The following is a 25,635-nucleotide window of genomic DNA, read 5'->3' as shown; positions in this document are numbered from 1 at the left end:
TGGCTCCAGTGCAGGATCCATGTTGGACCTTTGTAATAAAAAAGTATTTAAACATTCAAAATGTGTTTAAAAAACAACAACACTAGCAATCTATGCAGAGCCTAATGAATGCAAGGCAGGATGCTAAACACTCCAGAGAGCTACAGTGAGCAAAATATAGCCCCATCCATAGTGGGGATGGAGACAGTGGTATTAATCTAACAGGGAGAGCACCAATCACCCAGCCAGCAGGTGCATTGCCAAATGCTGTAGTATTCACAAGATGAGGTCTTCAGGTTGAGGAGAGGATAGGTTCAGAGAATGTAAAGGCTGTTGACTCACTGAGAGGCATGGTGTGTTGGGTGGAGGAAAGGAAAAGACGGGGCAGGGAGAGATAGGGTGGAAAGGGAGTTTGCCATCTGGCTGGGAAGGATGTTGAATGCTGAACCCAGAGACTTGGGCTATATTTGGGGGATTGTTTATTTATTGCTTTGAATTAGTAACTCATTTATTTTTTGAACATATTTTTTACTGATTTCAGAGAGGAAAGGAGAGGGAGAGATAGAAACATCAATGATGAAAGAGAATCATTGATCGGCTGCCTCCTGCACTCCCCGCCCCCCCGCCCCCCCCCCCCCCCCCCCCCCCCCCGCACTGGAATCGAGCCTGAAACCCAGGCATGTGCCCTGATGGGGGAATCAAACCATGATCTCCTGGTTCATAGGTTGACACTTAACCACTGAGCAACACCAGCAGACAGTAACTCATTTCTTAAACCTTATTTGCAATCATTGTATCCCACAAATCATCATTACTTCATCACTTCCTCCCTGCACACCTTGTACTGTTTGCAAGTACCACCACCAGCCGTCACAAGTGCATGTTCCAGACACCTCCAGTCCCAAGACCCAAAATTGGAGATTATAAAGCTGTGTTTTTCAGACTTTTTTGACAATATCTCTTAGTAAGAAATCCATTGTACATTAAGGACTCAATATATATGTGTGCCTACATACAGATAACTGAAGCAGAGCTTTACAATAGTCCACTTACCATAATTTGATACATGATGATATTTGCTTCTCTGTTCTGTCTTATTGCTGATCGTGGCTGAATTGATTTTATAACCCACTAACAGATCTTAGCCTACAGTTTGAAACTCAGGGTTCTAAGGAACCTGTTCCTTTCATATTGAGGACAAGGCCAAGGATCAGTATCTGGGTGAGGAGTTGTGCATCATATATAACTTGATAATCACAGAGTTGTACCAAAAGCAATTTGGATTATAGTAGTAATGCTTAAAAATAGTTTTACTTGGTTTATTCTGATACCATACATAATTTTTAGCTGGTTAACACATTATTTAATTACTTGTTACAGCAAAATGTATAAAGGGAACCTTATAAGAGAACCTACAGAATACCAATACTGTCAAGTTAAACTTACTTAAATATAACCTTTTGCCTATAATCTGGTTTTAGTCATTTTAACTTTCATATATGTTTTTACAATTTGACTTAGATATCTAACATGAAACAAAAGAATTTCATCATAATAATAATACCAAAACTAAAACTAATAATGTTCCAACTGTATCCTGAGTAACTGAGATTTTTATTTGTTTTTAGAGAGAGACAAAGAGGAGAGGGGAGAGAGAGAAAGAAACAACGATTTATCGTTCCACTTATTTATACATTCATTGGTTGATTCTTGTATATGCCCTGACTGGGGATCGAACCCACAACCTTGGTGTATTGGACGATGCTCTAACCAACTGAGCTACTCAGCCAGGCCTTTACTTTAACTATTTCTAATCAACAAGGTAAGTCAAGTCGTCGTGTTGTTGAGCTAAACCCCACAGTTCACTTAATAGGATAGTGTTGGGACACATGCTTGATGTCTAGTTGGGCAGTTGTCTTAATGCCTTTTTCATTTATGCATATTGCCTCATACCAAATGGACCATAGTGACAAATATGAATAGATGAGAAATTATTGAACATATAATCTATTATTGTTGGGAAATTCTATTTTTTCACATCGCAGCTACTGTCGCTGCTGGTGATAGCACCTCAGAAGAGGAAAAGTGGGCAAATAGTAAGTGAAGGACATGAGAAGTTCAGACCCCCAAAGGCAGGTAATAAAAGTTTCATTTAGCCATCACCATATCTATCTGCAATGATAATGTAAAAAGTTTCCAAAGAAGGCTTGCTGCTGGGCAAATTTACTGCAGTTTTTACAGAAATTAAATTTGGTAACCTTTTTGGAGCTTGCACATTCCCATAAAATTGGTTAAAGATTTGGGCATGACCATAATTTTCATGATGCAATAATCATTTTATTATTATTCTGCTTAGGGCTTTAAGAAGGACCCACATGCTTCACAAATAGATGTAGATACATAAAACTCACTTAGGATGGTGGGTGGAGTGATGGCTTGTATTCCTTTTTACTTAGTTTCTTAATATCTTTCAATGAGGTTTACACTGTATAAGTAACAGATAAGTCTCTTAGTATTTATATGAAGCATCAACTATGTAAAAACAGAAAAGAAAAATGTTACAGAAGGACCCTGGGGAACAAAAAAACATAAACCATCTATCTTAGGTAAGATGTGCAATTTAGTAAAGAACAGTGGTAAAAAGGATAATACAATCTAATATACTTTTTTATTTTTTCTTTAACTTTTTTCATGGTGTGTGTGGGGTGTGTGTGTGTGTGTGTGTAAACATCAGCTAATCAGCTTATAAAAGACACTAGCATACGTGGATCATAAATGTGTCCGTTAGTTTTATATTGGTTTAGATAACCTTCAAAACCTTTACTGGTTATTCCCAGGAACGTTTGCCCAATTCCAGAGGTTTTTATTTCCTCACTATAGGCCCGATGCACAAAATTTGTGCATGGGGCTCGGCCCTCACAGCCCTGGCTTCATCCGGAAGGAGGTCTGGGAGGTCGTTCAGCTGTCCGGTCTAATTAGCACATTATGCTTTTATTATAGATAAAGTAAGCACAGCTGTAAAAAGCTTTAGCATGGATTAAAGTACCTTGTCTGCCCTCTAATTTGGTGTTCGGAGGTCACTGGAATTGCCTAGTCATCCCAGAGAAGAAGCCCCAAGCCCCCTTCTGGATAACTTGGGTTGATTCTAAAGGATCACAATAGTCTGCTAATTTGATTTTGATTTGCATTAGACAGAGATTTTGCAGTTTCATTCATCATTCAGCAAATAAATGTTGAGTGTCTATTTTATGCTTGCATTAGTTTTCTATTGTTGCTGTAACAGATTCCCACAGATTAAATGGTATAAAACAACACAAATTTATTATCTTATAGTTCTGTAGGTTAAAAGTCCAACGTGGGTCTTACTGATCTAAAATCAAGGTGGGGCTATGTTCCTTTTGGGAGTTTTCCTTTTTAAAAAAAATATGTTTATTGATTTCAGAGAGGAAGGGAGAGGGAGAGAGAGATAAAAACATCAGTGATGAGAGAGAATCATTGATTGGCTGCCTCCTGCATGCCCCCTACTGGGGATCAAGCCAGCAACCCTGGCATGTGCCTTTGACTGGAATGGAACCCAGGACCCTTCAGTCCACAGGCCGATGCTCTATCCACTGAGCCAAACCGGCTAGGGCGGGAGCTATTTTCCATCTTTAGGAGGCTACCACATTCTTTGGCTAATGGCCCCCTTCCTTCATCTGTAAAGCCATCTATGTTGCATCTCTCTAACAAATCTTCCATAACCAGATCTCCTCCCTCTCTTCTGCCTCTCTCTTACACTTTTAAGGACCCTGTGATTACTTTGGCTCTCCTAGATAATCCAGGATAATCTCCCTGTTTTAAGGTTATCTGATTAGAAGCTTTATTCTATCTACAACCTCAATTCTTCTTTGCCATATAATATAACATAGTCACAGGTTCTGGGGATTAGGACTTGGATATCTTTGGGGCCTTTATTCTGCTTACCAGATGGGGATATGAAATTTTTAAAAAGAATCCTGCCTAGGAGGGAAACCAAGATGGCGGCATAGGTAAACACCTGAACTTGCCGCCTCGCACAACAACTTCAAAACTACAACTAAAAGACAAAACGGACATCATCCAGAACCATAGGAAGACTGGCTGAGTAGAAATTCTACAACTAGAAGGGAAGAGAAAAGCACACTGAGACTCAGAGGAGCTGTGGAAGTAAAGGCAGAGGTACGGAGGCGCGTGCGCAGAGAGGGCTGGCAACTGAGTACATGGCTGGCTTTCTCAAGCCGGAGGGAGACACAAGCTCCTGACAGCTCTGAACTCCAGTTCCGGGCGAGACTCTGGGAACCCAGACTCATCCGGGGAGAAACTGGACTGTCTGGCAGCGAGTGGAACTCGAGGGCGGCTTTCTCTCAGAGGTGCTTGCAGCGATTACCATGGGACACTGAGACCCAGGGGCCTCTTAGGGCAGGGCTGATGAGAAGCCATGGCTGTTTGCTCCACCCTGAGACTCCGCCCCATCCAAGCTGTGCACAGAGGCTTTTACATATGAATGGCCTGGTCCTTTGACATCTAAACTTACCTATCAAACTGCAGCTGAGTCAGAGAGACCCAGAACATCCAAAAGAAGGCCCAAGGCCCCATAGCAGCTTGCATTGCTTCACAGCTGGGCCTCATCTGGGCACCTCCAAAACCCAAACAAAGAAGAGGAATCTGCAGATCTCTCCGTAGCTCCTGCTGGGTGGCCTCAGGCAGAGGCTAAATTAGCACCTCCTGGGAGATCCAAGATCCAGTGTACCCAGGGGTCACAGTAGGACCATCCAGATTACAACTCCTCAGATCCATAAGGGACACACTCAAGGGCAGACTCAGTGAGCACCAAAGCCCCACTGAAGTAAGTCTTGCCTCATAAGGGTGTCTCCAGCACAGAAGTTCTCCCATCGTAGACACAGCTGATCCATTGCTTTTTCAGAGAGAGGGAGGGAGGGAGGGAGAGGGAAAGAGAGAGACTGATTGCCTCCCACAATGCCCCAACCGGGGGCAGGGAGTGAACCCGAAACCCAGGTATGTGCCCGTGACCAGGAATCTAAGACCCTTCAGTGCTGGGGCTGACACTCTCAGCCAGGGCATCCATGTCATTCTTTTACATAGCTTTCTATTGTTACATTGCATTGAATGTATTGTGATTCATTTAATCAATGTTCTATTAATAGATTGATGTATTTAATTTTTTTCTCAAACTATAAGTGAACATTTATTTAGAGAATCATAGAAGTAGAAGAAATTTGTAGACAAAATGGGCTTAGCAAAGAGGTTGTAGAGGCCAATGAAGGGCTCTTGGAGCTTAGAAGTGAAGAAGGTAAAGGTGATGGACCTGAGGGGAGGGAGAGGGAAAAGGTGCTGGCATGTTCCTGGGAGAGAGGGTGGGAGGAAGAGCTCAGGCTGGGTCCTCCTTCTAAGGGTTTTAAGGGTGGAGATTTTAGTGGAGGTCCTAGAGGTAGATCTCAATAGAATATTCAGTAGCTTTCTAGTTGTGTCCTTTCAGGGTTGGGGTCTCCACTGATTGATTGGTGAGGGTCATTATTCAATGCAGCTGGTCCTGAGGTCAGCCATGGTGTAGCTTGTTTGGTTTTGCTGTTTTTCTGGGCCTGGAGCTGAAATACAACTGAGGCCTAGATGTTGTCTCTAGCGTAATTTTTGTTGATGTTGCTATTACAATCAGTACATCAGTGACTTCATATATTTGTTATATTACTTGCGATAGCATTTCTCTTCATAAATGGAATTGCTGGATCCAAGAACATACACATTTCACATTTTTATGTTACCATTGTCCTTCCAAAAGTTTGTACCAATTTATACTAAAAAACACTGAGTTCCTGTTTCACTACCCCATCACCAACATGGGATAGCATCAGTCTTTTTTAAAATATATATATATTTAGCTGGTTTTGCTCAGTGGCTAGAGCCTCGGCCTGCAGACTAAAGGTTCCAGGGTTCAATTCCGATCAAGGGCATATGCCTGGGTTGCGGACTCAATCCCCCGTAGGGAGCGTGCAAGAGGGAGCTGATCCAATTATTCTCAGCATTGATGTTTCTATCTCTCCTCTCTGAAATCAATAAAAATATATTTAAATATATACTTAATTGATTCTCAGAAAGAGGAAGGGAGAGGGAGGGAGAGAAACATTGATGAGAGAAACAACATTGATCGGCTACCTCCTGCACGGCTCCCCGCTGGGGATGGAGCCAGAAACCCAGGCATGTACCCTGGCCAGGAATCAAACTAGAGACCTGTGCATGGGTTGACGCTCAACCACTGAACCACACCGGCCAGGCTGTCCCCAGTCTTTAATTTTTGTCAGTCTAATAGACTCTTGTTTCTTATTTTTTGTTTTCCCAGCTTTATTGAGAGGATAGATGTTTTAATTGCCTCCCCCTTTATTCCATTGGTGAGGGAGAGATTCCTACCCTAGGTTTATGGGGATGACAAGATACAATATCTGACACTGGACAGGTGAGTTTGACAGCAGTTTATTAGTTATATATCCTCACAGCTCAAGGGAGGAGGACATTACAAGCCATACATGGCCACACAGGTGGATCTCTTGGGACTATAGTGAACAACCAGAGGATGTGGGGGGCAGGCTTTGTAGCAGTAAGAAGGTGAGGTGACACCTGGTTCCTGCAGGGAAGGCTATTGTCTTGTTTGTATAATTCCACAGGCTGGCAAAGACTGAAACCCAATACTCAGAGATAAGGAGGAGCTAGCTGCACCTGGTTCATTAGATAAAGATTGTTTGGCTAGGGCAGTGGTCGGCAAACTCATTGGTCAACAGAGCCAAATATCAACACTACAACGATTGAAATTGCTTTTGAGAGCCAAATTTTTTAAACTTAAACTTCTTGTAACACCACTTCTTCAAAATAGACTCGCCCAGGCCGTGGTATTTTGTGGAAGAGCCACACTCAAGGGGCCAAAGAGCTGCATGTGGCTTGCGAGCCGCAGTTTGCCAACCACAGAATTAGGGCATTCAAGGCTCTCCTGCTTTCACCAGATGTCAAGGTAGCACAAATCACTCCTGGTTAATTATGAGGGTTCTTTATGAGTACTGATTTTTGGACGACTTTTTGGCATCTCTGATTTTTTTTTCTTATTTATTAAACTCAAGGATTTTTCATTTTATATACAACTAGTGGCCCGGTGCACAGATTTGTGCACTTGAAAGGAAATTAATTAGAAGAAATATTTTAATATCACTATTTGCCCTTTCTCTATAATAGAAGTGTCAGAGATGAAAGAAAATTAGTAAAATATATATGAAAATAATATATAAATTGATTAATAAGTGAACAATAACGTCATGATATAACAACAAAGACATGATATAAAAAAGAACAAAAACATTGATAAAAATGACTGATAAATTGATTAAATTTATTTTAATATCTCCCTGTATACCACATTAAGAGTAAAAACACTTTCAGAGTGCTTGACTAATTTCTCTTGTGATGAAGTATTTACAACCTTTAACATCACACGCTCTTTGAACTCGAGAGAAAGCAACATATAATTGACCATGCCCCAAAACGGGTTCAGGTAGGAATATTCCTACTCTGTCTAGAGTTTGTCCTTGTGATTTATTAATAGTCATCACAAATTCTGGCATCACAGGAAACTGTCGTCGAATTAATTTAAATGGGAGGCCAATGCCAGATGGGAACAAATCAATTATCAGAACAACCTCTCCTTCTACAGATCCTGTTAATACTTCAGCTTTGATTATGTTAGGTCGCAATCTTGTGATAATAAACCTAGTATCATTACAAAGACCCCATTTACTATTAAGATTTCTCAGTAGCATGATGATTGCACCCACTTTCAATTTTAATTTATGACATGGCATTCCCGAAGGAGTAATACTATTAAGAAATTTGATGGGAAAATTTCCCTTTTCGGCATCAACCGTTGAATCGATGGAATCATCACTCAAATAGGTATGAAAATCGCTGCTTTCTTTCAGCTTCAGAATGTCAACAAAAACAACCAAATTCACAATCAACAATGACAGATCGAAACACACATGTGCGATTGACGCCAGCGAGAGCTTTATATGTATCGCGCATGCGCGAGTCAACATTTATTTTTATTTTTTTAATATATTTTTACTGATTTCAGAGAGGAAGGGATAAGGAGAGAGAGAAGCATCAATAATGAGAGAGAATCATTGATCGGCTGCCTCCTGCACACCCCCCACTAGGGATGAGCCCACAACCTGGGCATGTGCCCTTGACAGGAATCGAACCCGGGACCCTTCAGTTCACAGGCAGACACTCTATCCACTGAGCCAAACCAGCTAGGGCTCAACGTTTATCTTAAATTGCTAGTGCACGTCATATGTGTCAGACGGTCATATAGACATATGGTCAGTCACATAGCCTTTTATATATATACTAGAGGCCCAGTGCACGAAATTTATTCATGGGGGGAGAAGGCGGTCCCTCAGCCCAGCCTGCACCCTCTCCAATCCGGGACCCCTCAGGGGATGTCCGACTGCTTCTCGCAATCCAAGACGGCTGGCTCCTAACCGCTTGCCTGCCTGCCTGGCTAATCACCTCTAACCCCTCTGCCTGCCTGCCTGATCGCCCCTAATTGCTCCCCTACCAGCCTGATTGCCCCTGAACTGCTCCCCTGCTGGCCTGATCACCCCTAACTGCCTCTGCCTCACCCCGCACCCGGGACCCAGGATTCCCGCCTCCCACAGGTTGCAGGCACCCGGGACCCAGGCTTCCCTCCCTCTGGCCGGCCGCAGGCACCCAGGACCTGGCTTTGCCCGGGCCGGCCACAGCTGCAGGGGACCGTGGGCAGGTGGCTTTGCCCAGGCTGCAGGCACTGGCACCCAGGACTGTGGGGCAGGTGGCTTGTCCCTCTCCCAGGTCACAGCCTGGCTAGTCCCCATTCCTCTCTTTTTTTTTTTAAATATATTTTATTGATATTTTACAGAGAGGAAGGGAGAGGGATAGAGAGCTAGAAACATCGATGAGAGAGAAACATGGATCAGCTGCCTCCTGCACACCTCCCACTGGGGATGTGCCCGCAACCAAGGTACATGCCCTTGACCGGAATCGAACCCGGGACCCTTCAGTCCGCAGGCTGACACTCTATCCACTGAGCCAAACCGGTTTCGGCCCCATTCCTCTCTTGAGAGCTCATTTGTGCCTGGCTGGTTCCCATTCCTCTCTCCCCAGTGTTGAGTGTCTGAGCAGTTATGACGTGACATTGTGAGGGTGTGATGATCATTTGCATATTAGCTCTTTATTATATAGGATTATATAGGATAGATTGTATATATAGATGTTATTTAATTTTATTACCTTGACTTGTATTTAGGAATTCCCCCCCCCCCAAAAAAAATATGCTCTCTCTGTTTGTTTGTTTTTTGGGTGTGTGTGTGTGTGTGTTTGTTTTTTTTTAATCTTCACCTGAGGGTATGTTTTTATTGATTTTATAGAGAGAGAGGAAGGGAGAGAGAGAAACATTGATGGGTTGCCTCCCATACATGCCCCGACTGGGAATTGAACCCACAACCTTTTGGTATACCAGATGCCGCTACAACCAACTGAGCCACCTGGCCAGGGCTGAACTATGCTATCTTTTTTGGGAATTGGTGTAAAGGGGAATTGTGGCATCAGAAAATGAAATAGCATTCTAACTTTTCTGGCTCTTTTAGATTTACAGCAAATCTATTTATAGCAAATTTGAGATAATTCTTTCATTAAACCAACTGAGTCCCAAGTCTTTTTTTGGACATATTTCTTGGATAATATTTTCAACCTCTTTTTTTAAAATATATTTTTTATTGATTTTAGAGATGAAGGGAGAGGGAGAGAGAGTTAGAAACATCAATGATGAGAGAGAATCAATGATTGGCTGCCTCCTGCACGCCCCACACTGGGGGTCAAGCCCACAACCTGGACATGTGCCCTAAAGGGGAATCAAACCATGACCTGATGCTCAACCATTGAACCACACCAGCCGGGCTCAACCTCTTATTTTTGTAGTTTTATTTCCCAGAAGATTGTCTACTTTATCAAGATTTTTATATATATTAAAACAGAGTCAGTTATGGTATTTTCTTATTTTCCTGGTGTTCTTATGATGCAAAACCACATTCTCTAAAGCTAGGAACAGAATACTGTAGAGATTTAGATCAAGATAGATGGGTGGAAACTGAGTAAAATGAAAGGAAAATAAGCAGAATTAAATACAAAGAGTACTGTTGATGACTGAAGAATATTAAATTTGTGAAGATGAAAAACTTGAGCTACTCTCCTATGATGTAGAGAAAAAGGACAAAAATTTAATTGACAATGGTGACCCAATGTGATAATTTTAGTGGAGGAAAAGAACAACAATCTGTTCACAGATTAGACAGGAACATATTAGAAGAAAACTTTGCTAAGCTGAAAAGACCTTTTATTTCTGGAAAATTGATAGAAAAAGGCCTGCACTGAGACATACTGGCAAAATGTTTGACTTTTGAGGGTAATAAAAAGTCCCAAAAAGCACCAGGCAAACTGCTCACCTAAAACAGCCCAGCCCAGATTGCTATCATTTGTTTTGATGTATAATTGACATGTAAAATTACAGTTAAGCCCTGGCCGGTTGCTCAATGGTGAGAGCATCAGCCTGAGCACCAAAAGGTCTCAGGTTTGATTCCTGGTCAAGGGTACGTACCTCGGTTGCAGGTTTGATCCTCTGGCCCCAGTTGGGCCATGTGCGGGAGACACCCATTCGATGTGTGTGTGTCTCTCTCCCCCTCCTCCTTCTCTTCCACTCTCTAAAAATCTATGGAAAGAATATCCTCAAGTGAGGATTTAAAAAAATAAAATTACAGTTAACCCTTGAACAGTATGGAGAGAGAGGGATAGGGACACCAACCCCTGCACAGTTGAAAATCCTTATATAACTTTTGACCCCCAAAACTTAATTACTAGTAGCCTACAGTTGACTATAAGCCTTACCAATAACATAAACAGTTGATTAGTATATATTTTGTGTTATACAAATATGCTGCATCTTTACATGTGTTTACATTTCTCTCAACTGTGAATGGTACCATGTACAGTCTGTGTGTACCCAAGTGTCCAAGTTTTGATAAATTTTAACTATAATATATTTGTGTATATTTTATGGTAGTAAATTATAAAATAGATTGGTATCTACATATATTTTATGCATTCATGACATGCCTGACTTTTTCTTAATTTTTTCCAGACCATGTGGTTCATCTGCAAGTTTTTTCAAATTGTCACATATCTCCAAAAAATTTTCCAATACATTTATTGAAAAAAAATCCACATATAATTGAACCTGTGCAGTTCAAACCCAGGTTGTTCAAGGGTCAACTTTATATAGTTTCAGGTGTATTTGCTACCATTTTAAAAGCCAAAAGATAGCCCTGACTGGTTTGGCTCAGTGGATAGAGCGTCGGCCTGGGGACTGAAAGGTCCCAGGTTCGATTTTGGTCAAGGGCATGTACCTTGGTTGCGGGCACATCCCCAGTGGGAGGTGTGCGGGAGGCAGCTGATCGATGTTTCTCTCTCATCGATGTTTCTGACTTTCTATCCCTCTCCCTTCCTCTCTGTAAAAAATCAATAAAAATAATAATAATAGGCTGAAACCGGTTTGGCTCAGTGGATAGAGCGTCGGCCTTCGGACTGAAGGGTCCCGGGTTCGATTCCGGTCAAGGGCATGTACCTTGGTTGCGGGCACATCCCCAGTAGGAGGTGTGCAGGAGGCAGCTGATTGATGTTTCTCTCTCATCGATGTTTCTAGCTCTCTATCCCTCTCCCTTCCTCTCTGTAAAAAATCAATAAAAATAATAATAATAAAAAAGCCAAAAGATAATGGGATAAGGACAAGAGAGTCTTGGGAAGCTTGTGAGGCTCAGTACAGTAGGAAGCATTCTCACCTAGGCCAAAGGCTTCGAAAAACATAACATTCAGGTGTCCTTCTGGAAATCACCAGTCAAGTGAGAGAGGGGTCTGAGCGAGGAAAAGAAAAATTAGAGCATGAAAAAACTGGCAGTGATATTGATACCAATCAAACAATGGGCTGGCAAAAGCCAAAAACAATGATTGAAAAGAAGATTTAGTGGTTTAAAAAAATGTAAACAAAATCTGGGTCTATCATTCTGGATTAAGTGGGCAAATACACGTAGGTGTGAGGGTAGCAGGCCACGAGTGGGAAGGCACATTAAATTTCTCCTTACATAGAGAAGAATATTAAAATGAATGATTTGTCATTGACTAATAATTTGTGGAATATAAACTATTTTTAATTGTTTTTGGAGAGGGAGAGAGAGAGAGAAACATCAATGATGAGAATCATTGATGGGCTGCCTCCTGCCTGTCCGCCACTAGGGATCGAGCCCACAACCCCAGCATGTGCCCTTGACTGGAATTGAACGCAGGATCCTTCAGTCCACAGGCCTACACTCTATCCACTGAGCCAAACCAGCTAGGGCTGGAATATAAACTTTTTATTTAGTAACCTTATAGGCAACCACCAGGACAATTTAAAAACTGGCTTTCTGCCTTGCAGAACACTAGAAGATAAAAGCAAATATGGAAAAGTTCAGGAAACAGGAAATAGCAAAAGTAAAAACTATAAAATAGGATGACAGATAACCAAAAAATTAGCTACAACAACAGAGAAACAATAGGTTATATATCTCAGCCAGAGTGGAGGCACTGCAGGTTCTTAGGAAGGACCCCTGTACCTCCAGGCTTTTGCTAATGCTGAACCTTAGGCCTGGCTTGCTTTTCCGCCCTATTTAAAGCTAAGGCCCCAGTTCCAGGCAGACCCCTTCCTCCAGGCAGTCCTCCAGGATTACTCCAGGTAGGGTGAGCACTCCCCCTCATAGAATGCTGTGCGTGCTTGCGAAGCAGATGCTTTGGCTAGGAGAGGAAGTCCCCACCTCACTCTCTCATCCAAGATGCAGGGCAGGGCCAGGCCTCCTCCCAGGTGCGGGCCACAAGATGAAAGCGCTGAAACCCTGCTGAACTGTTATATATACACTACATATATTTAAAATAAATATATTTTGTATTTATTTCAGGGAGGAAGGGAGAGGGAGAGAGAGATGGAAACATCAGTGATGAGAGAGAACCATTGATTTGCTGCCTCCTTCACGCCCCCTACATGGAGCTGCAACCTGGGCATGTGCCCTTGACCACAATTGAACCTGGGACCCTTCAGTCCGCAGGCCTAGGCTCTATCCCTGAGCCAAACCAGCTAGGGCTTTCACATATATTTTAACTTGTCTCCCGCCAGTGAGCGTTTCAGAGCAGCAAGTTTCAAATCGGCTCGGTTTGCTGACGAACGTAGACACGGTCCTTGGAAGCCTCCCACACAGCCGCCTGTGGTCCCCGCGCGAGGGCGGGTCTTCCCACCGCCGTGTCATATCCACCCATGACTTCTGGTACCGCCCCTCCTTGCAGACTTTCAGGGTTTCAGGTGTCCACTGGGCGGCCGTGTCCTAAGAGCTTGAGCAGGAGAGGAATGGGACTCGGGGCTCGGCATCGGGAGCCCCTTCCCCAAACCAGTGGGCTCCCTCCCTGTCGCCAAAGATGTGGGGTTCAGAGAGGGCGTGGCCCCACTGGATTTGTTGGAGAGACTGGTGACTGAGCCCAAGGGTCTTGGGAGGTTACAGGCGAGGAGTAGAGGAGCTCTAGGCAGACTCGAGTGGGTGAACGCGGGTCCCAAGCGTGGGCAGGGATTCAGCAACCAAAGGGTTAAAACACTGAGTCCTGCCCCAGCCCGGGGATTGGCGACTCCGGGGGGCGTGGCTAGAGGGCGGGTCCGCGTTTGCCGCAGCTGCAGGTGGGCGGGGCCCGGTCGGGGAGAGGGAGGGGCTCGGAGCGGAGCTGGGCCTGCGCCGCGCGCCCCGCCGGGCGGGCTTTGGGCTGCGCCAGTAAGCCGGGCCGGTGGCTTCTGTTCCGAAGACCCTGCGCCGGACCCTGGAGCAACGAGTAAGTGAAGCAGGCCCACCGCGGCGTCCCTCTCAGCTTCAACCTATCCCCGTGCCCTCTGCACCGCGAGACTCCTCCGGCGGGACCCGGAGCTGGGGAGGGGGCGCGTCCCGCTGCTGGGGTCGAGGGGGAGGGGAGTGGAGATGAGTCCGATGATGTCATGGATGCTTCGTCGGGCCTGGGGAGCAGTGGAGGCCGGAGGGGGTGCGGCCCGGATTATGTCACCTCTCCCTCTGCGCCCCGCCCCCCGGGGCCACACGCGTTGGTGGGGAGCACGGGGAGGTAGGCCGGGATTTCCCCCACCGCAGAGACCCCCTGGGCACCTTCTCTGGACGGCCTTTGGCCGGGGTCTCTGTGGCGCTGCAGGGCTGTGGGCTGTAGGTGAATGGCGAACACCCCCACCCCTCCGCACGGAGACTCGTGTGTGTGCGCGTGTGTGTGATGGGGGGGGTGAGGGTTTGCTGTCAGCCCCCACAGTCCTGAAACCATGGGCTTCATCAGATCCAGGGGATGGACCACCTTCACCCGTTGTCGCCAAGGGAAGATGGATCTCCCCTCACACATCCCAACCAAGAAGTTCTGGAGACCTCTGCACCCCCAAAAGATTTATAGTGCCCCCAATCTCTTTTCTCCCTTAGTCCTTCCCAGAAGACCTTCCTGATTTTCCTGTCTGGATTCATTGCCTCTTTGCATTGCTCATCACTAGCAATCCCACACATATTCCCTCTTCATCTTCTCAGTGCCAGAGCCCAGGGACCCCCAGGACTTTGCAATCTGTGCCCCGTGGGCACCCACAGGCCAGCACTGGGGAAGCCTCAGAATGAAATCTCCATGAAGTAGCCTGAGCCAAGAGCTCTAAGACCCCTTCCTGCTATGGCAATCAGGATGCTGTCCTGGGAGGCAGCATTTGGATTGGGCCTTGAAGGATGCAGGATGGGTTCAGAGATCTGGGAAGAGACTGTGTGTGGAGTGGAAAGGGGCTCAGATCAGGGGAAATAGGATGTGCAGTGGGAGAGGCCTTGGGGGCCCTGCTGCAAACGCTGCTCTGGTTCTGGGGGCTGAGGGGAATGCCAGGCATTTTACCCACAATACACATACTTCTTAAGATTCCTGTAAGGTAGGTGTGAGAATCTGAGGTGAAATAAGCTGCACACAGTTCCACCCCTAATTTATATTTGGAGCTGATGCCTCCAGAACTCTGTCTAGTCTACTGTGCTTGGTGCTGCTCATGGAAGAATTTGGGCAGAGCAGGGACAAGATCAGCTTTGCCCTTTAGAAAGATTCCCCCTGGCAGCTGCGCAGGAGAGGGAGTGCAGAGGAAGAAAGGCCAATGAGGAGCCCCCAGCAAGGGTGCTGGCAGGAGGAGCTGCTGAGATCTTTAGGAAGTGAATGGGCCGAGCTTGGGACCTCTGAGACCCCAAGAGAAGGTGGAATGTTCCTAGTTTTGGGAGGGACATAGGTAGGGAGGGGCAGTGATAACTGTGGGTTGGAGGTATCAGCCCATGTAACCGGCATGTAGAATCCACTTGGGCTCTTTGTGACTGCTAATATTGTAATTTCCCAGGCACTGAGGTTGATGGGACAGAGATAGAGGTAGAGTCAAGCAACAGGCTGTCATCCAGGGTGTTGAGCTGATGCCATAAGGCTGCCATTGCAGACCACACTCCGCTATTGGGGCCAGTTCAGGACTCTGACCCATAGCAAAGCTCAACTCAGTTTCTGCCTATCAGGGAAGCATATGCCCCTCCTTATCTTGCCAGCTCCCTGCTGGGGTTCTGAGGAAACAAGCTTGGAATAGGCAAGAGATAGCGAATGCTTGCATGGGGTTACCCATGACAGATTAGAGTTATGCCAAGAAGCTCTGGGGGGAATGAGGCTTGAGGGAGAACTGCTTTGGGTTGGCAGTAAAGGATTCCCAGGTAAAGCACCAGTATAAGAGGCTTAGGAGCCCTAGCTGTTTTGGCTCAGTGGATAGAGCCTCAGCCTGTGGACTGAAGGGTCCTGGGTTCAATTCTGATCAAGGGCATATGCCTGGGTTGTGGGCTCGACACCCCCGTAGGGGGCATGCAGGAGGCAGCCCATCAATGATTCTCTCTCATCATTGATGTTTCTATCTCTCTCTCCCTCTCCCCTTCTCTCTGAAATCAATAAAAATATATTTTTTCAAAAGGCTTAGGAGAGAGTCTTGGGGCCCCATTTCCATCCAGAACTCTGGGTATCTGAGTCTGGCTGGGAACCACACACTCTAGGGAAATGGTGGGGCAGAGTGGCATATGACCAGCCCCAACCTATGGTCAGAATCTTGTTTCCTGGATCTCAGAGAAGGTAGTAGTACTGCATGCTTGTATTGTACCTTACAGTTTACAAAGCACCTTTCCAAACATTACTATCCCCTGTCACTCTCATGATCAACATGATTACTTATGAGGTTTGCTCATGCTCACACTCAGGCCTCTGGCGCAGCCCCTTGACTAGATCTCCAGTCTCACTTCCTTCAGCATATCAACACACTCAAGTTTCTACCATGTTTAATTTTAAAAATAGAAAAAAGCCCTTGGATCCCAAATCACCTAAACGACTGCCTTCTTTGGCCTTCATTTCGTAGGGAACTTCCTAGCTCTCCCTCCAGACCCCTCTACTCCTGGCTCTGCCTTGCACTACCTTTCTGAAACCATTCTCTCAGACACTAGTGAAATCAGGCACGCTCTCCAATCCCAATTCTACCTGGCCCATTTTTAACAGCAGAATTGCACCCACATTCTTGAAAGCCCCCATTTTGTTCTGCAGGGCTTGCCTTCTGGCCTTCCTCCTGCTCCTACACTGTCTCCCAGGCTTCTGAGGCTCTGTTAACCTAGCTCGTTGCTGGGCCCCAACCACACTATCCTTGAATGCTGATGATGCTCAGTCTCTCTCTCTCTTCTTCTCCTTCCCTCCCTTCTTTCCTCTCCAGTATGTGAGAGAGATATTTCTCTGGTCTTCTCCAGAGTTTACAGTTTACAGCCTATTTTCCCCAAACATTCTCCTGCTGTCATGTTAAATGTGTCATGCCCACCCTGTTGCCCCAACCCAGATCCTTCCTTGCCCCCACCCCCTGAACTCCATCTGTATGAAGTTTTGTCAGTTTTTCCTCCCAAATCCTGCCCAGGCCTTGCCACTGGTTCCAAGCCTCAGGCCACTCATCCTCCATCCTCAGTTGCTTAACTGCTCCCTATACTGTACCAGGGATGGTGAGAGAAGGGGGTCATGATTAGGATGGGAGGGGGATTTCTGATCTGAGGGGTAGCCAGGTTCATGTATACTGGGAGTGTACAGGGACTAGGTGAGGCATGAGAGGCAGGCACCTAGGGCAGCAAAGTAAGGAGGTCCTCACTTTCCCTAGGTCTGAACTTGCTGATCCTGCACTTCTGTTGCGCCCTACGGGACAGATTGGCCAAGAGAGGTAGGTGATAAAGTGCTTTTCTCCACACCTAAGGATCAGGCGCTGAGAGAGTGGAATTTCACAAAAGCAGTGTGGACTGGCTTGATGGTGAACTTTCCAACCACCTAGGGCTGTAATTCCAGGTGTGGTGGCCAGGAGACTCTGAAGGGCAATAGTTTTGTCAGGCTCCGCTGGACACAACATTAGAAGTGGGCACCTGGATAGAAGACAGTCTGAGGAATGCTCAAGGGGCTGTTGGGTGCCACCTGGACCCCTTCACCTTGGTAAAGGAGTGCTCTTGGCCTGGTTTCTGATGGGAGTAAGGGCGTAAGAGCCTGAAGGACACTCCTGCCATCTCTGGCACGTGTATTTGAGTGTTTACACTGCTGGTAGGCACTGCTTGCAGCCCCTGCCAGGCTGGATTATTGGGATCTCTGGGGCAGGTGTTCCCAGGTGCGGGCTTGAGACAAAGGAACCAGGAAGCAGGGTCTCCCTGAGCACAGGTAACCCGAGGCCCTGCTGGCCCTGTTCCTGTGAGCCGGCCTTGGGGGGTGGGGTGCACGCCCACTGAGGGGCGCGGAGGACTTCACGGAGCACTGAGCAGGGTCAAGGTCCACAGGGAGTGGGAAAGGGGAGTAATCCAGGAACTCTTCCCGGAGGCAGTGAATTCTTAGGGAGGTTCAGCGGCGCGGGATCTTCCCAGGCTCCGCTGGGTGCGCAGGCCCCGCCCATTCCCGCCCACCTGTGGGAAAGGCAGGCCCTGAGAGAGGCTCGGCAGGCGCCTGCTGCTAGCGGCATTGCGTTCTCCGTCCCGGCCTCTGCCGGCTTGGGGTCCTCTTCCGAGACACTGGATGCGGGGAGGGGACCCTCCGAGCCAGGGCCCCGTGGGGCCCACTTGGGAAGACCTCTGGGAGGGCTCGTTGGCCACGCGCTGCAGCCGCGGTTCCTGGCTGGCCGCGGGGGCCGGGGCGTGCCGGTGGTGGCCCTGAGGCGCGCTGCAAAGCAGCTGCTGCCCCCGCCCCCCAACACCCCAGTCCGCTCCTGCGCCTGTCGCCTGGGGGCGCCTGGCACGTGGCAGCTCCGCGAGGTAGGTCCTTCATTCCTCCCATTTCACAGAGAAGAAAACTGCAGTCCAGGATGGCTCTGCCGGCCTGTCTAAAGTCACTCAGCTGGTTCCGGCCGAGCTCCGACTTCCCGAGTGAGGCGCATGACCCCTGCATACCAGGTCTCCAAGGGTCCCAGGCTTGAGGGCCTGTCGGTCTCCCACCCCCTTGGAAAGGCAAGGAGAGGAGCCTGTGCTGGTCTAGAGCCTCCACTTCTGCCCTTGACTGCAACACCCTAGGTTAGGATCCCGCCCACAATTTTTGGATAGGGGTGGGTTTCTCTCCCTCCTTTAACTTCTGAGGTTCCCTCTTGGATTCAGGTACTGCTGTCCCCTTCCAACCCCATCTCCCTGCCCATGAGGTTGGGATGCAGGGGTCCAGACCCAGGGTAAAGAACCCTACGTTGGGGAGGTCGCAGTAAAGAATTGAGTGGACCACTGAGTCTGGGAAGCTCAATGGAGGAAGTGTGGGTGAGGAGTGGAATACAGAGCTGAGCAAATCTGGGAGGGAAGGATGTATATGGTGTCCTGGGCTCGGGCTTTGTCAGGTGGGCAACATGCAGCTCCCGTTACCAAGGTTATCACTCTTTACCCAGCCCCATTCCTTCTCCTTGGGTGTCTGGGAATTCTTGTATCTGTTTTAGGGAAGGGGACACTTAGAGGTAGGATACAGGTGGTGTGGTGTGGTGTGGTGGGCATGGGAGTGGTCTGACCAATCCTGTTTTCTCACCTATGCCCACAGTGTCCCCCACTCCCCCGGCTCAATCATGGCGAAGCTGGAGACACTACCTGTGCGAGCTGACTCAGGGCGGGATCCCCTCCTGGCCTTTGCCCCACGGCCCTCTGAGCTCGGACCCCCAGATCCTCGTCTGGCCATGGGCAGTGTGGGCAGTGGAGTTGCCCATGCCCAGGAGTTCGCCATGAAGAGCGTGGGCACCCGCACAGGGGGTGGGGGCAGCCAGGGCCCTCGAGCTGGTGGCAGTGGGGCCAGCAGGGAGAGGCCAGGCCGCTACCCATCTGAGGACAAGGCTCTCGCCAACTCCCTCTACCTCAATGGCGAGCTGCGGGGCAGTGACCACACGGATGTCTGTGGCAATGTGGTGGGCAGCAGTGGTGGCAGCAGCAGTAGCGGCGGCAGTGACAAGGCCCCACCACAGTATCGTGAGCCCAGCCACCCACCTAAGCTCCTGGCCACCTCTGGCAAGCTAGACCAGGTCAGTCCCCAGGGCCCTTTTCTGGGGATGGGAGGTAGCTCAGAGTGGAAGGTGAAGTGGACTTTCTTAGAATTTGGGTTGTTGTAGGTGCCAGGATGGAGACTGGACATGAAGGGTGGGCCTTGGGGGCCAAATCCAGCTGGTGGGTCCAGGACAAAGACTTGGCTTGGGTGGGCCATAAGGTAGACACCCAGCCCTGAATGACTCCTGGGATGGAGATCAATGAGGGTGGGAAGTGGGGAAGTCTTGTCCAAAGGGAAGCGGCTAGGGTCAAGGCTAAGGCCCCATCCTGATGTCCACTCTCCCTTCTTTGCTTTTACGCAGTGCTCAGAGCCGCTAGTTCGGCCTTCAGCCTTCAAGCCTGTTGTACCCAAGAACTTCCACTCCATGCAGAACTTGTGTCCTCCACAGACCAGCGGGACCCCTGAGGGACGACAGGGCCCTGGGGGCCTCAAGGGTGGACTGGACAAGTCTCGGACCATGACCCCAGCGGGCGGGGGTGGGGGCAGCCTCTCAGACTCAGGCCGGAATTCACTTACAAGCCTGCCCACCTACAGCTCTAACTACAGCCAGCATGTGGCGCCCCTCAGTGCCTCCACCAGCCACATTAACCGCATTGGCACTGCCAGCTATGGTAGTGGCAGTGGCAGTGGCACTGGCAGTAGTGGTGGTGGGTCAGGCTACCAGGACCTGGCAACCTCTGACAGTGGGCGGGCCTCTAGCAAGAGTGGGTCCTCCTCATCCATGGGGCGGTCTGGCCACCTGGGATCGGGAGAGGGCGGAGGTGGAGGCCTGCCATTTTCGGCCTGCTCACCACCTTCGCCCAGTGCTCTGATCCAGGATCTAGAGGAGCGGCTGTGGGAGAAGGAGCAGGAGGTGGCCGCTCTGCGCAGGAGCCTGGAGCAGAGTGAGGTGGCGGTGGCCCAAGTTCTGGAGGAGCGGCAGAAAGCGTGGGAGCGTGAGCTGGCCGAGCTGCGGCAGGGCTGCAGCGGGAAGCTGCAGCAGGTGGCCCGCCGAGCCCAGCGTGCTCAGCAGGGCCTACAGCTGCAAGTGTTGCGGCTGCAGCAGGATAAGAAGCAGCTGCAGGAGGAGGCAGCCCGGCTGATGCGACAACGGGAAGAGCTCGAGGACAAGGTGGCCGCCTGCCAGAAGGAGCAGGCCGACTTCCTGCCCCGGATGGAGGAAACTAAGTGGGAGGTGCGGGTTGGGGGCTTGGGCCTTCTCCCTGTCTCCTCTTCCTTCTGTCCCTCCAGAGAAACCCAGAGCAGTAGGCCACCATGATCACAAGGGGAATGAAAGTTGGGGGTGGGGCACAAGATTGATTAGCAGTTTCTGTGAGGAGCAGAGAGAGCTGTCCCTGGGCTGGGTGGGATTGGCCATGTATGTCCTGTGTCTGAGGGGGCCCTGTGTGTCCCTTCTGCCCAGCTTGATGCCCTGGGGAAGCCTGGTACCTCTGGGGCTGGATATGGAAGGTGGGGTGAGGTGAGCAGAGCTCTGCCTTCACCCTGGCTTCTCCCACCCGACCCTGCCCAGGTGTGCCAGAAAGCTGGGGAGATTTCCCTCCTGAAGCAGCAGCTGAAGGACTCGCAGGCGGATGTGTCCCAGAAGCTGAGTGAGATTGTGGGGCTGCGCTCCCAGCTGCGGGAGGGCCGGGCCTCGCTGCGGGAGAAGGAGGAGCAGCTGCTCAGCCTGAGGGACTCCTTCAGCAGCAAGCAGGCCAGCCTGGAGCTGGCCGAGGGTGAGCTGCCCGCCGCCTGCCTCAAGCCGGCACTGACCCCTGTGGACCCCGCCGAGCCGCAGGATGCTCTGGCCACCTGCGAGAGCGACGAGGCCAAGATGCGCCGGCAGGCAGGGGTGGCCGCTGCCGCCTCCTTAGTCTCCCTGGACGGGGAGGTGGATGCTGGTGGGGAGAGCGGGACGAGGGCCCTGCGGCGGGAGGTGGGGCGGCTGCAGGCCGAGCTAGCGGCAGAGCGGCGAGCTCGGGAGCGCCAGGGGGCGAGCTTTGCAGAGGAGCGCCGTGTATGGCTGGAGGAGAAGGAGAAGGTCATCGAGTACCAGAAGCAGCTGCAGTTGAGCTATGTGGAGATGTACCAGCGCAACCAGCAGCTGGAGCGGCGGCTGCGTGAACGTGGGGCTGCAGGGGGTGCCAGCACACCCACCCCCCAACATGGCGAGGAGAAGAAAGCCTGGACCCCTTCCCGCCTGGAGCGCATTGAGTCCACAGAAATCTGATCCCTGATCTGGGCTTGGGACTTTTGACAAATACCCTGTCAAAGGCCAGAGTCCCCATGTCCCCTCCCACCATCTCTCTTCCCCAGGTTTCCCATATCCCCAGACCAAAGAGGTTCTCAAAGCAGCTGTGACCAGGTCCCTTCCCTTCCTGCACTGAGTGCCCTCCTAGCTCTACTACTGTCCCTCTGGGCAACCCACTGGGCCCTCCTCCCAAGGAGGGAACAGGGAGAGGGCAAAGCGAGCGGGGATTAGGGGCCTCCCTTGTTGGAGATGGAGGTGGCAGGCCTGTAGTGCCATGAGGTGCCCCAGCTTCTCATTGGGTCTGGGCTGCTACTGTTTGCTACTCTGTGTCCAGTAATGTTCTCTGTGCTCGCCTCCTAGGCCATGTAACCTGAGGGGGTCTGCTGAAACTGATAGACCTTGGGCTCCTGGTCTCTCTCCTTCCTGCACTATTCTCCCTTCCTGGGCAGATTGGCAGGACAAGTGGGAGCAGATGGCCTGCCTGTGGTTGAGAGGGCTACCTGCCCAGCTCCTCCCCACCAAGGTCTCTTGGGCTCAGGCCTCAGAGCCTGGCTTGGTCTGAGTGTGTGTCCATAAGTGTGTATTGAGGGAGAGTAGGGCTGGGGCTGGAGGCCCAGTGTCCAGTGAAGATTTGCCCTCCTGTTCCTGGAAGGGTCACCTGGAGGCTTCTAAGCTCTCCCTCCCCACACCCCTTCCTGGCCATGATCCAAGGCAATAGCCTCATCTGCTTGGCCTGCCCCACACACAGGGCCGCTGTCTGGTTCTAACTACAGCTATTAAGTGCTACCTGCCTCTCAGGCACTCCCCTCACCCAGTCCTGAGGTCATGAGTGTCTGTGATGTCTTCCCCACTCCATTCCCCCAGCCTCCTTCTGCTTTCAGCTCAGAACATCATTGTCACCTCTTCCCTCAAAACTCACCTTTTCTTCTGGTAGAAATTTCTGCTTGATATTTTGGTGCACTCACTGCCCACTTCCAAGCTCCACTGGGCCCAAACCTGAGCCTGAGGCCCTTGTTTTGGGGGGGGGGGGGTTGTGATTGCCCTTGAACGACAAGGCTGACTTTTGGGTTCCCAGAGCCCTGAGGTAGCCCAGGGAAGGCCTGACGTGGCCATCAGTGGGGCTGGGGCAGCCAATGTGACTTCCTCCTCTATGGGCCCTCTGAGAGTCCATCTCCCCAAGGTAGGAAGGGAAAGGCAAATTTCTAATTCACCAGCAATAAAAATTGGAGGAGGTTTGGCCCTTAGCCCTTGTATTTCTCTCTTTTTCACTCTCTTTCTCCCACCCCCAAGACTAGGTTTGGGGACAGGGTGGAGAGAGCTGGCAATTACTGTGAGCAAGTCCTCTAACCCCTGACCAGCCTCCTCCTATGACTGGTGACTGTTTAACAAGCTGTGCATCCCCCATGAAATCAGGAGTGCCTCTCTGTGTGGCCTCTATCTCTTTGCACAGCCCCTTCCTGTGGCCCTCACCAGATCTCTGGGTTGGGGGGCCATTCTGGCAATCACTGCCAATTCCACTCACCCCTCAGTGTACCTGTCCCAGAATCTGGGCCTGGGCCAGAGGGGCGGGGGGAAGAGAAAGCATTAGTAGGAAAAAAAATATTAACAGACTCAGCTTTGGGACTTCCAACCACAAAAGAAATTATATATAAATATATATATAAATATATATCTCTACCATATGTGATGGAAAGACTTTGTTTTCTTTTCCCAAAGAAATAAATGGAGAAAGCCTCTTGAGTGGCATTCTTTGACCTCTTTGTGTCTTTGCAGGTGAGGGGGTGTGGAGGGCAAAGCTGGGGTAAACATTTCCCAGAGGAGCCATGAGATGTATTCACTGGACCATGCCAAGAGGTTGGCTCAAAGTCCAAGCTCCTCCATATTGCCCAGGAGGAGTCGTAGTCCCACATTTCTGGCCAGTGGGGCATTCTCTTCAGAGTTTCAAGCTGGTTCCAGCTCAAAATCTGGACACCAGGCTGCTGGTCAAAAAGAGATGATGCAGGATAGCTAGATGCAGCCTGTAGTGGCCTGAGCCACCTTATAGCAATGGACTGATGTTTGAGGGTAGACTACATATTAATGAAGTCTAAGAACCAGTTTGTAATTAGTGATGAGGGCCAAAAGGCAGAAATGACCCAAGTGTGCTGCAAGAAGGGAGTCATCCTTTGAGGTTAAGTGATGTCTTTTATTTATTTTTATTTTTTTAAAATATATTTTATTGATTTTTTACAGAGAGGAAGGGAGAGGGATAGAGAGTCAGAAACATCGATGAGAGAGAAACATCGATCAACCACCTTCTGAACATCCCCCACTGGGGATATGCCCGCAACCAAGGTACATGCCCTTGACCGGAATCAAACCTGGGACCCTTCAGTCCACAGGCCAACGCTCCATCCACTGAGCCAAACCAGCCAGGGCTAAGTGATGTCTTTTATGATAATTTTTTCTGGCATCCTTACAAGACCCCCCCCCCCCCAATCAAGAATGTATTAGGCCCTGGCCAGTATGACTCAGTTGTTTGAGGGTTGTCCCATGCACTGAGAGGTTGCCAGTTGATTCCCAGTCACGGCACATGCCTGGATTGCAGGAGGCAGCTTATAGATGTTTCTCTCTCTCATCAATGTTTCCCTCTCCCTTCCTCTCTCTCTAAAATAAAAAAAAAATTTTTTTAAAGCCACGCCATAGTTCAGATTTTTTTAAAAATATATTTTATTGATTTTTTACAGAGAGGAAATGGAGAGAGGGATAGAGAGTTAGAAACATCGATGAGAGAGAAACATCGATCAGCCGCCTCCTGCACACCCCCTACTGGGGATGTGCCCGCAACCAAGGTACATACCCTTGACCGGAATCGAACCTGGGACCCTTCAGTCCACAGGCTGACGCTCTATCCACTGAGCCAAACCGGTTTCGGCCATAGTTCAGATTTTAAAAGAAGACTATTATGCTACAAGCAACCCAACCTGAATTACAGGCTCTTAAACAGTGGCTTATTTTTTCTAACCTGACAAGTCTGGTAGGCATTCTACGTGTCATAGGTGTTGGTTCATCAAGGACTTAGACTATTCATCCTCTTACTTTCACATTCTTGCTGTTTACACCATGCCACAGGTGGCTGCCACAGCCCCAAGAAGGCATTGAGACAGCACTACTTTATCATGAAAGTAAAGCTTTCCCAGAACCCTACTAGCATGTGTTCCTTTAAATTTTGTTTGCCAAGACTGAGTCACATGTTCTTTCAATTTTAAGGGAGGCTGGGACATTGAGTATTTGTCAAAGAACAATAGGATTGCCTAGGCTGCCTTGGAGCAATGTGTGTGGTCCATCCCCTGGGGATGAGCCCTCTGCTCTCTCTGGGTTCTGCAGGCAAAGACAGAATCATAATCAACAATTAACTGTGTGCCCTGATCTGGCCCAAGTGAGAGAACCTCCCTGAGCAGTGGTGTCAGTGGTCTGAGGCCCCAAATGTTCACACCCAGGCAAACAGTGCCCTCTGCAGAGCTCAGGAGTTGGAATGCCAGGCTTGCCCACCTCTTCCCTTGCAGTGAAGTATCCTGCCTACATTAGTTTTGTCTCCTGGACAAGATGGTGCCCAGGAGGGAGTATCAAATCTCAGGTCTCCTTTGTAGCCCTTAAGATGAGTGGATGAGCCTGGCTGGCAT

General features: G+C 49.0%; 1 protein-coding gene across 3 annotated transcripts; it reads left to right on the top strand.

Annotated features, from left to right (window-relative positions):
* Positions 1-13,857: 13,857 nt before the first annotated feature.
* Positions 13,858-23,719, top strand: LZTS3 (leucine zipper tumor suppressor family member 3). Of its 3 annotated transcripts, none has more exons than XM_080684529.1 (6): positions 13,858-13,986; positions 17,366-17,425; positions 18,521-18,629; positions 19,249-19,720; positions 20,045-20,917; positions 21,254-23,719. In XM_080684529.1, exons 4-6 carry the CDS (start codon positions 19,274-19,276, stop codon positions 21,950-21,952), a joined length of 2,019 nt encoding a protein of 672 aa, XP_080540655.1. In that variant the 5' UTR covers positions 13,858-13,986; positions 17,366-17,425; positions 18,521-18,629; positions 19,249-19,273; the 3' UTR covers positions 21,953-23,719. The 3 variants fall into 3 exon arrangements, with proteins under 3 accessions (XP_080540655.1, XP_080540656.1, XP_080540654.1); XM_080684530.1 differs by having other exon boundaries at positions 18,521-18,746; positions 20,045-20,854; XM_080684528.1 differs by having other exon boundaries at positions 18,521-18,746.
* The last annotated feature ends 1,916 nt before the right edge of the window (positions 23,720-25,635 follow it).

Source organism: Plecotus auritus, assembly GCF_963455305.1.
Source record: "Plecotus auritus genome assembly, chromosome: 8".
NCBI lineage: Eukaryota > Metazoa > Chordata > Mammalia > Chiroptera > Vespertilionidae > Plecotus > Plecotus auritus.
The sequence above is the reverse complement of the archived record's forward strand: the minus strand, read 5'-3'. Positions and strand labels throughout refer to the sequence as shown.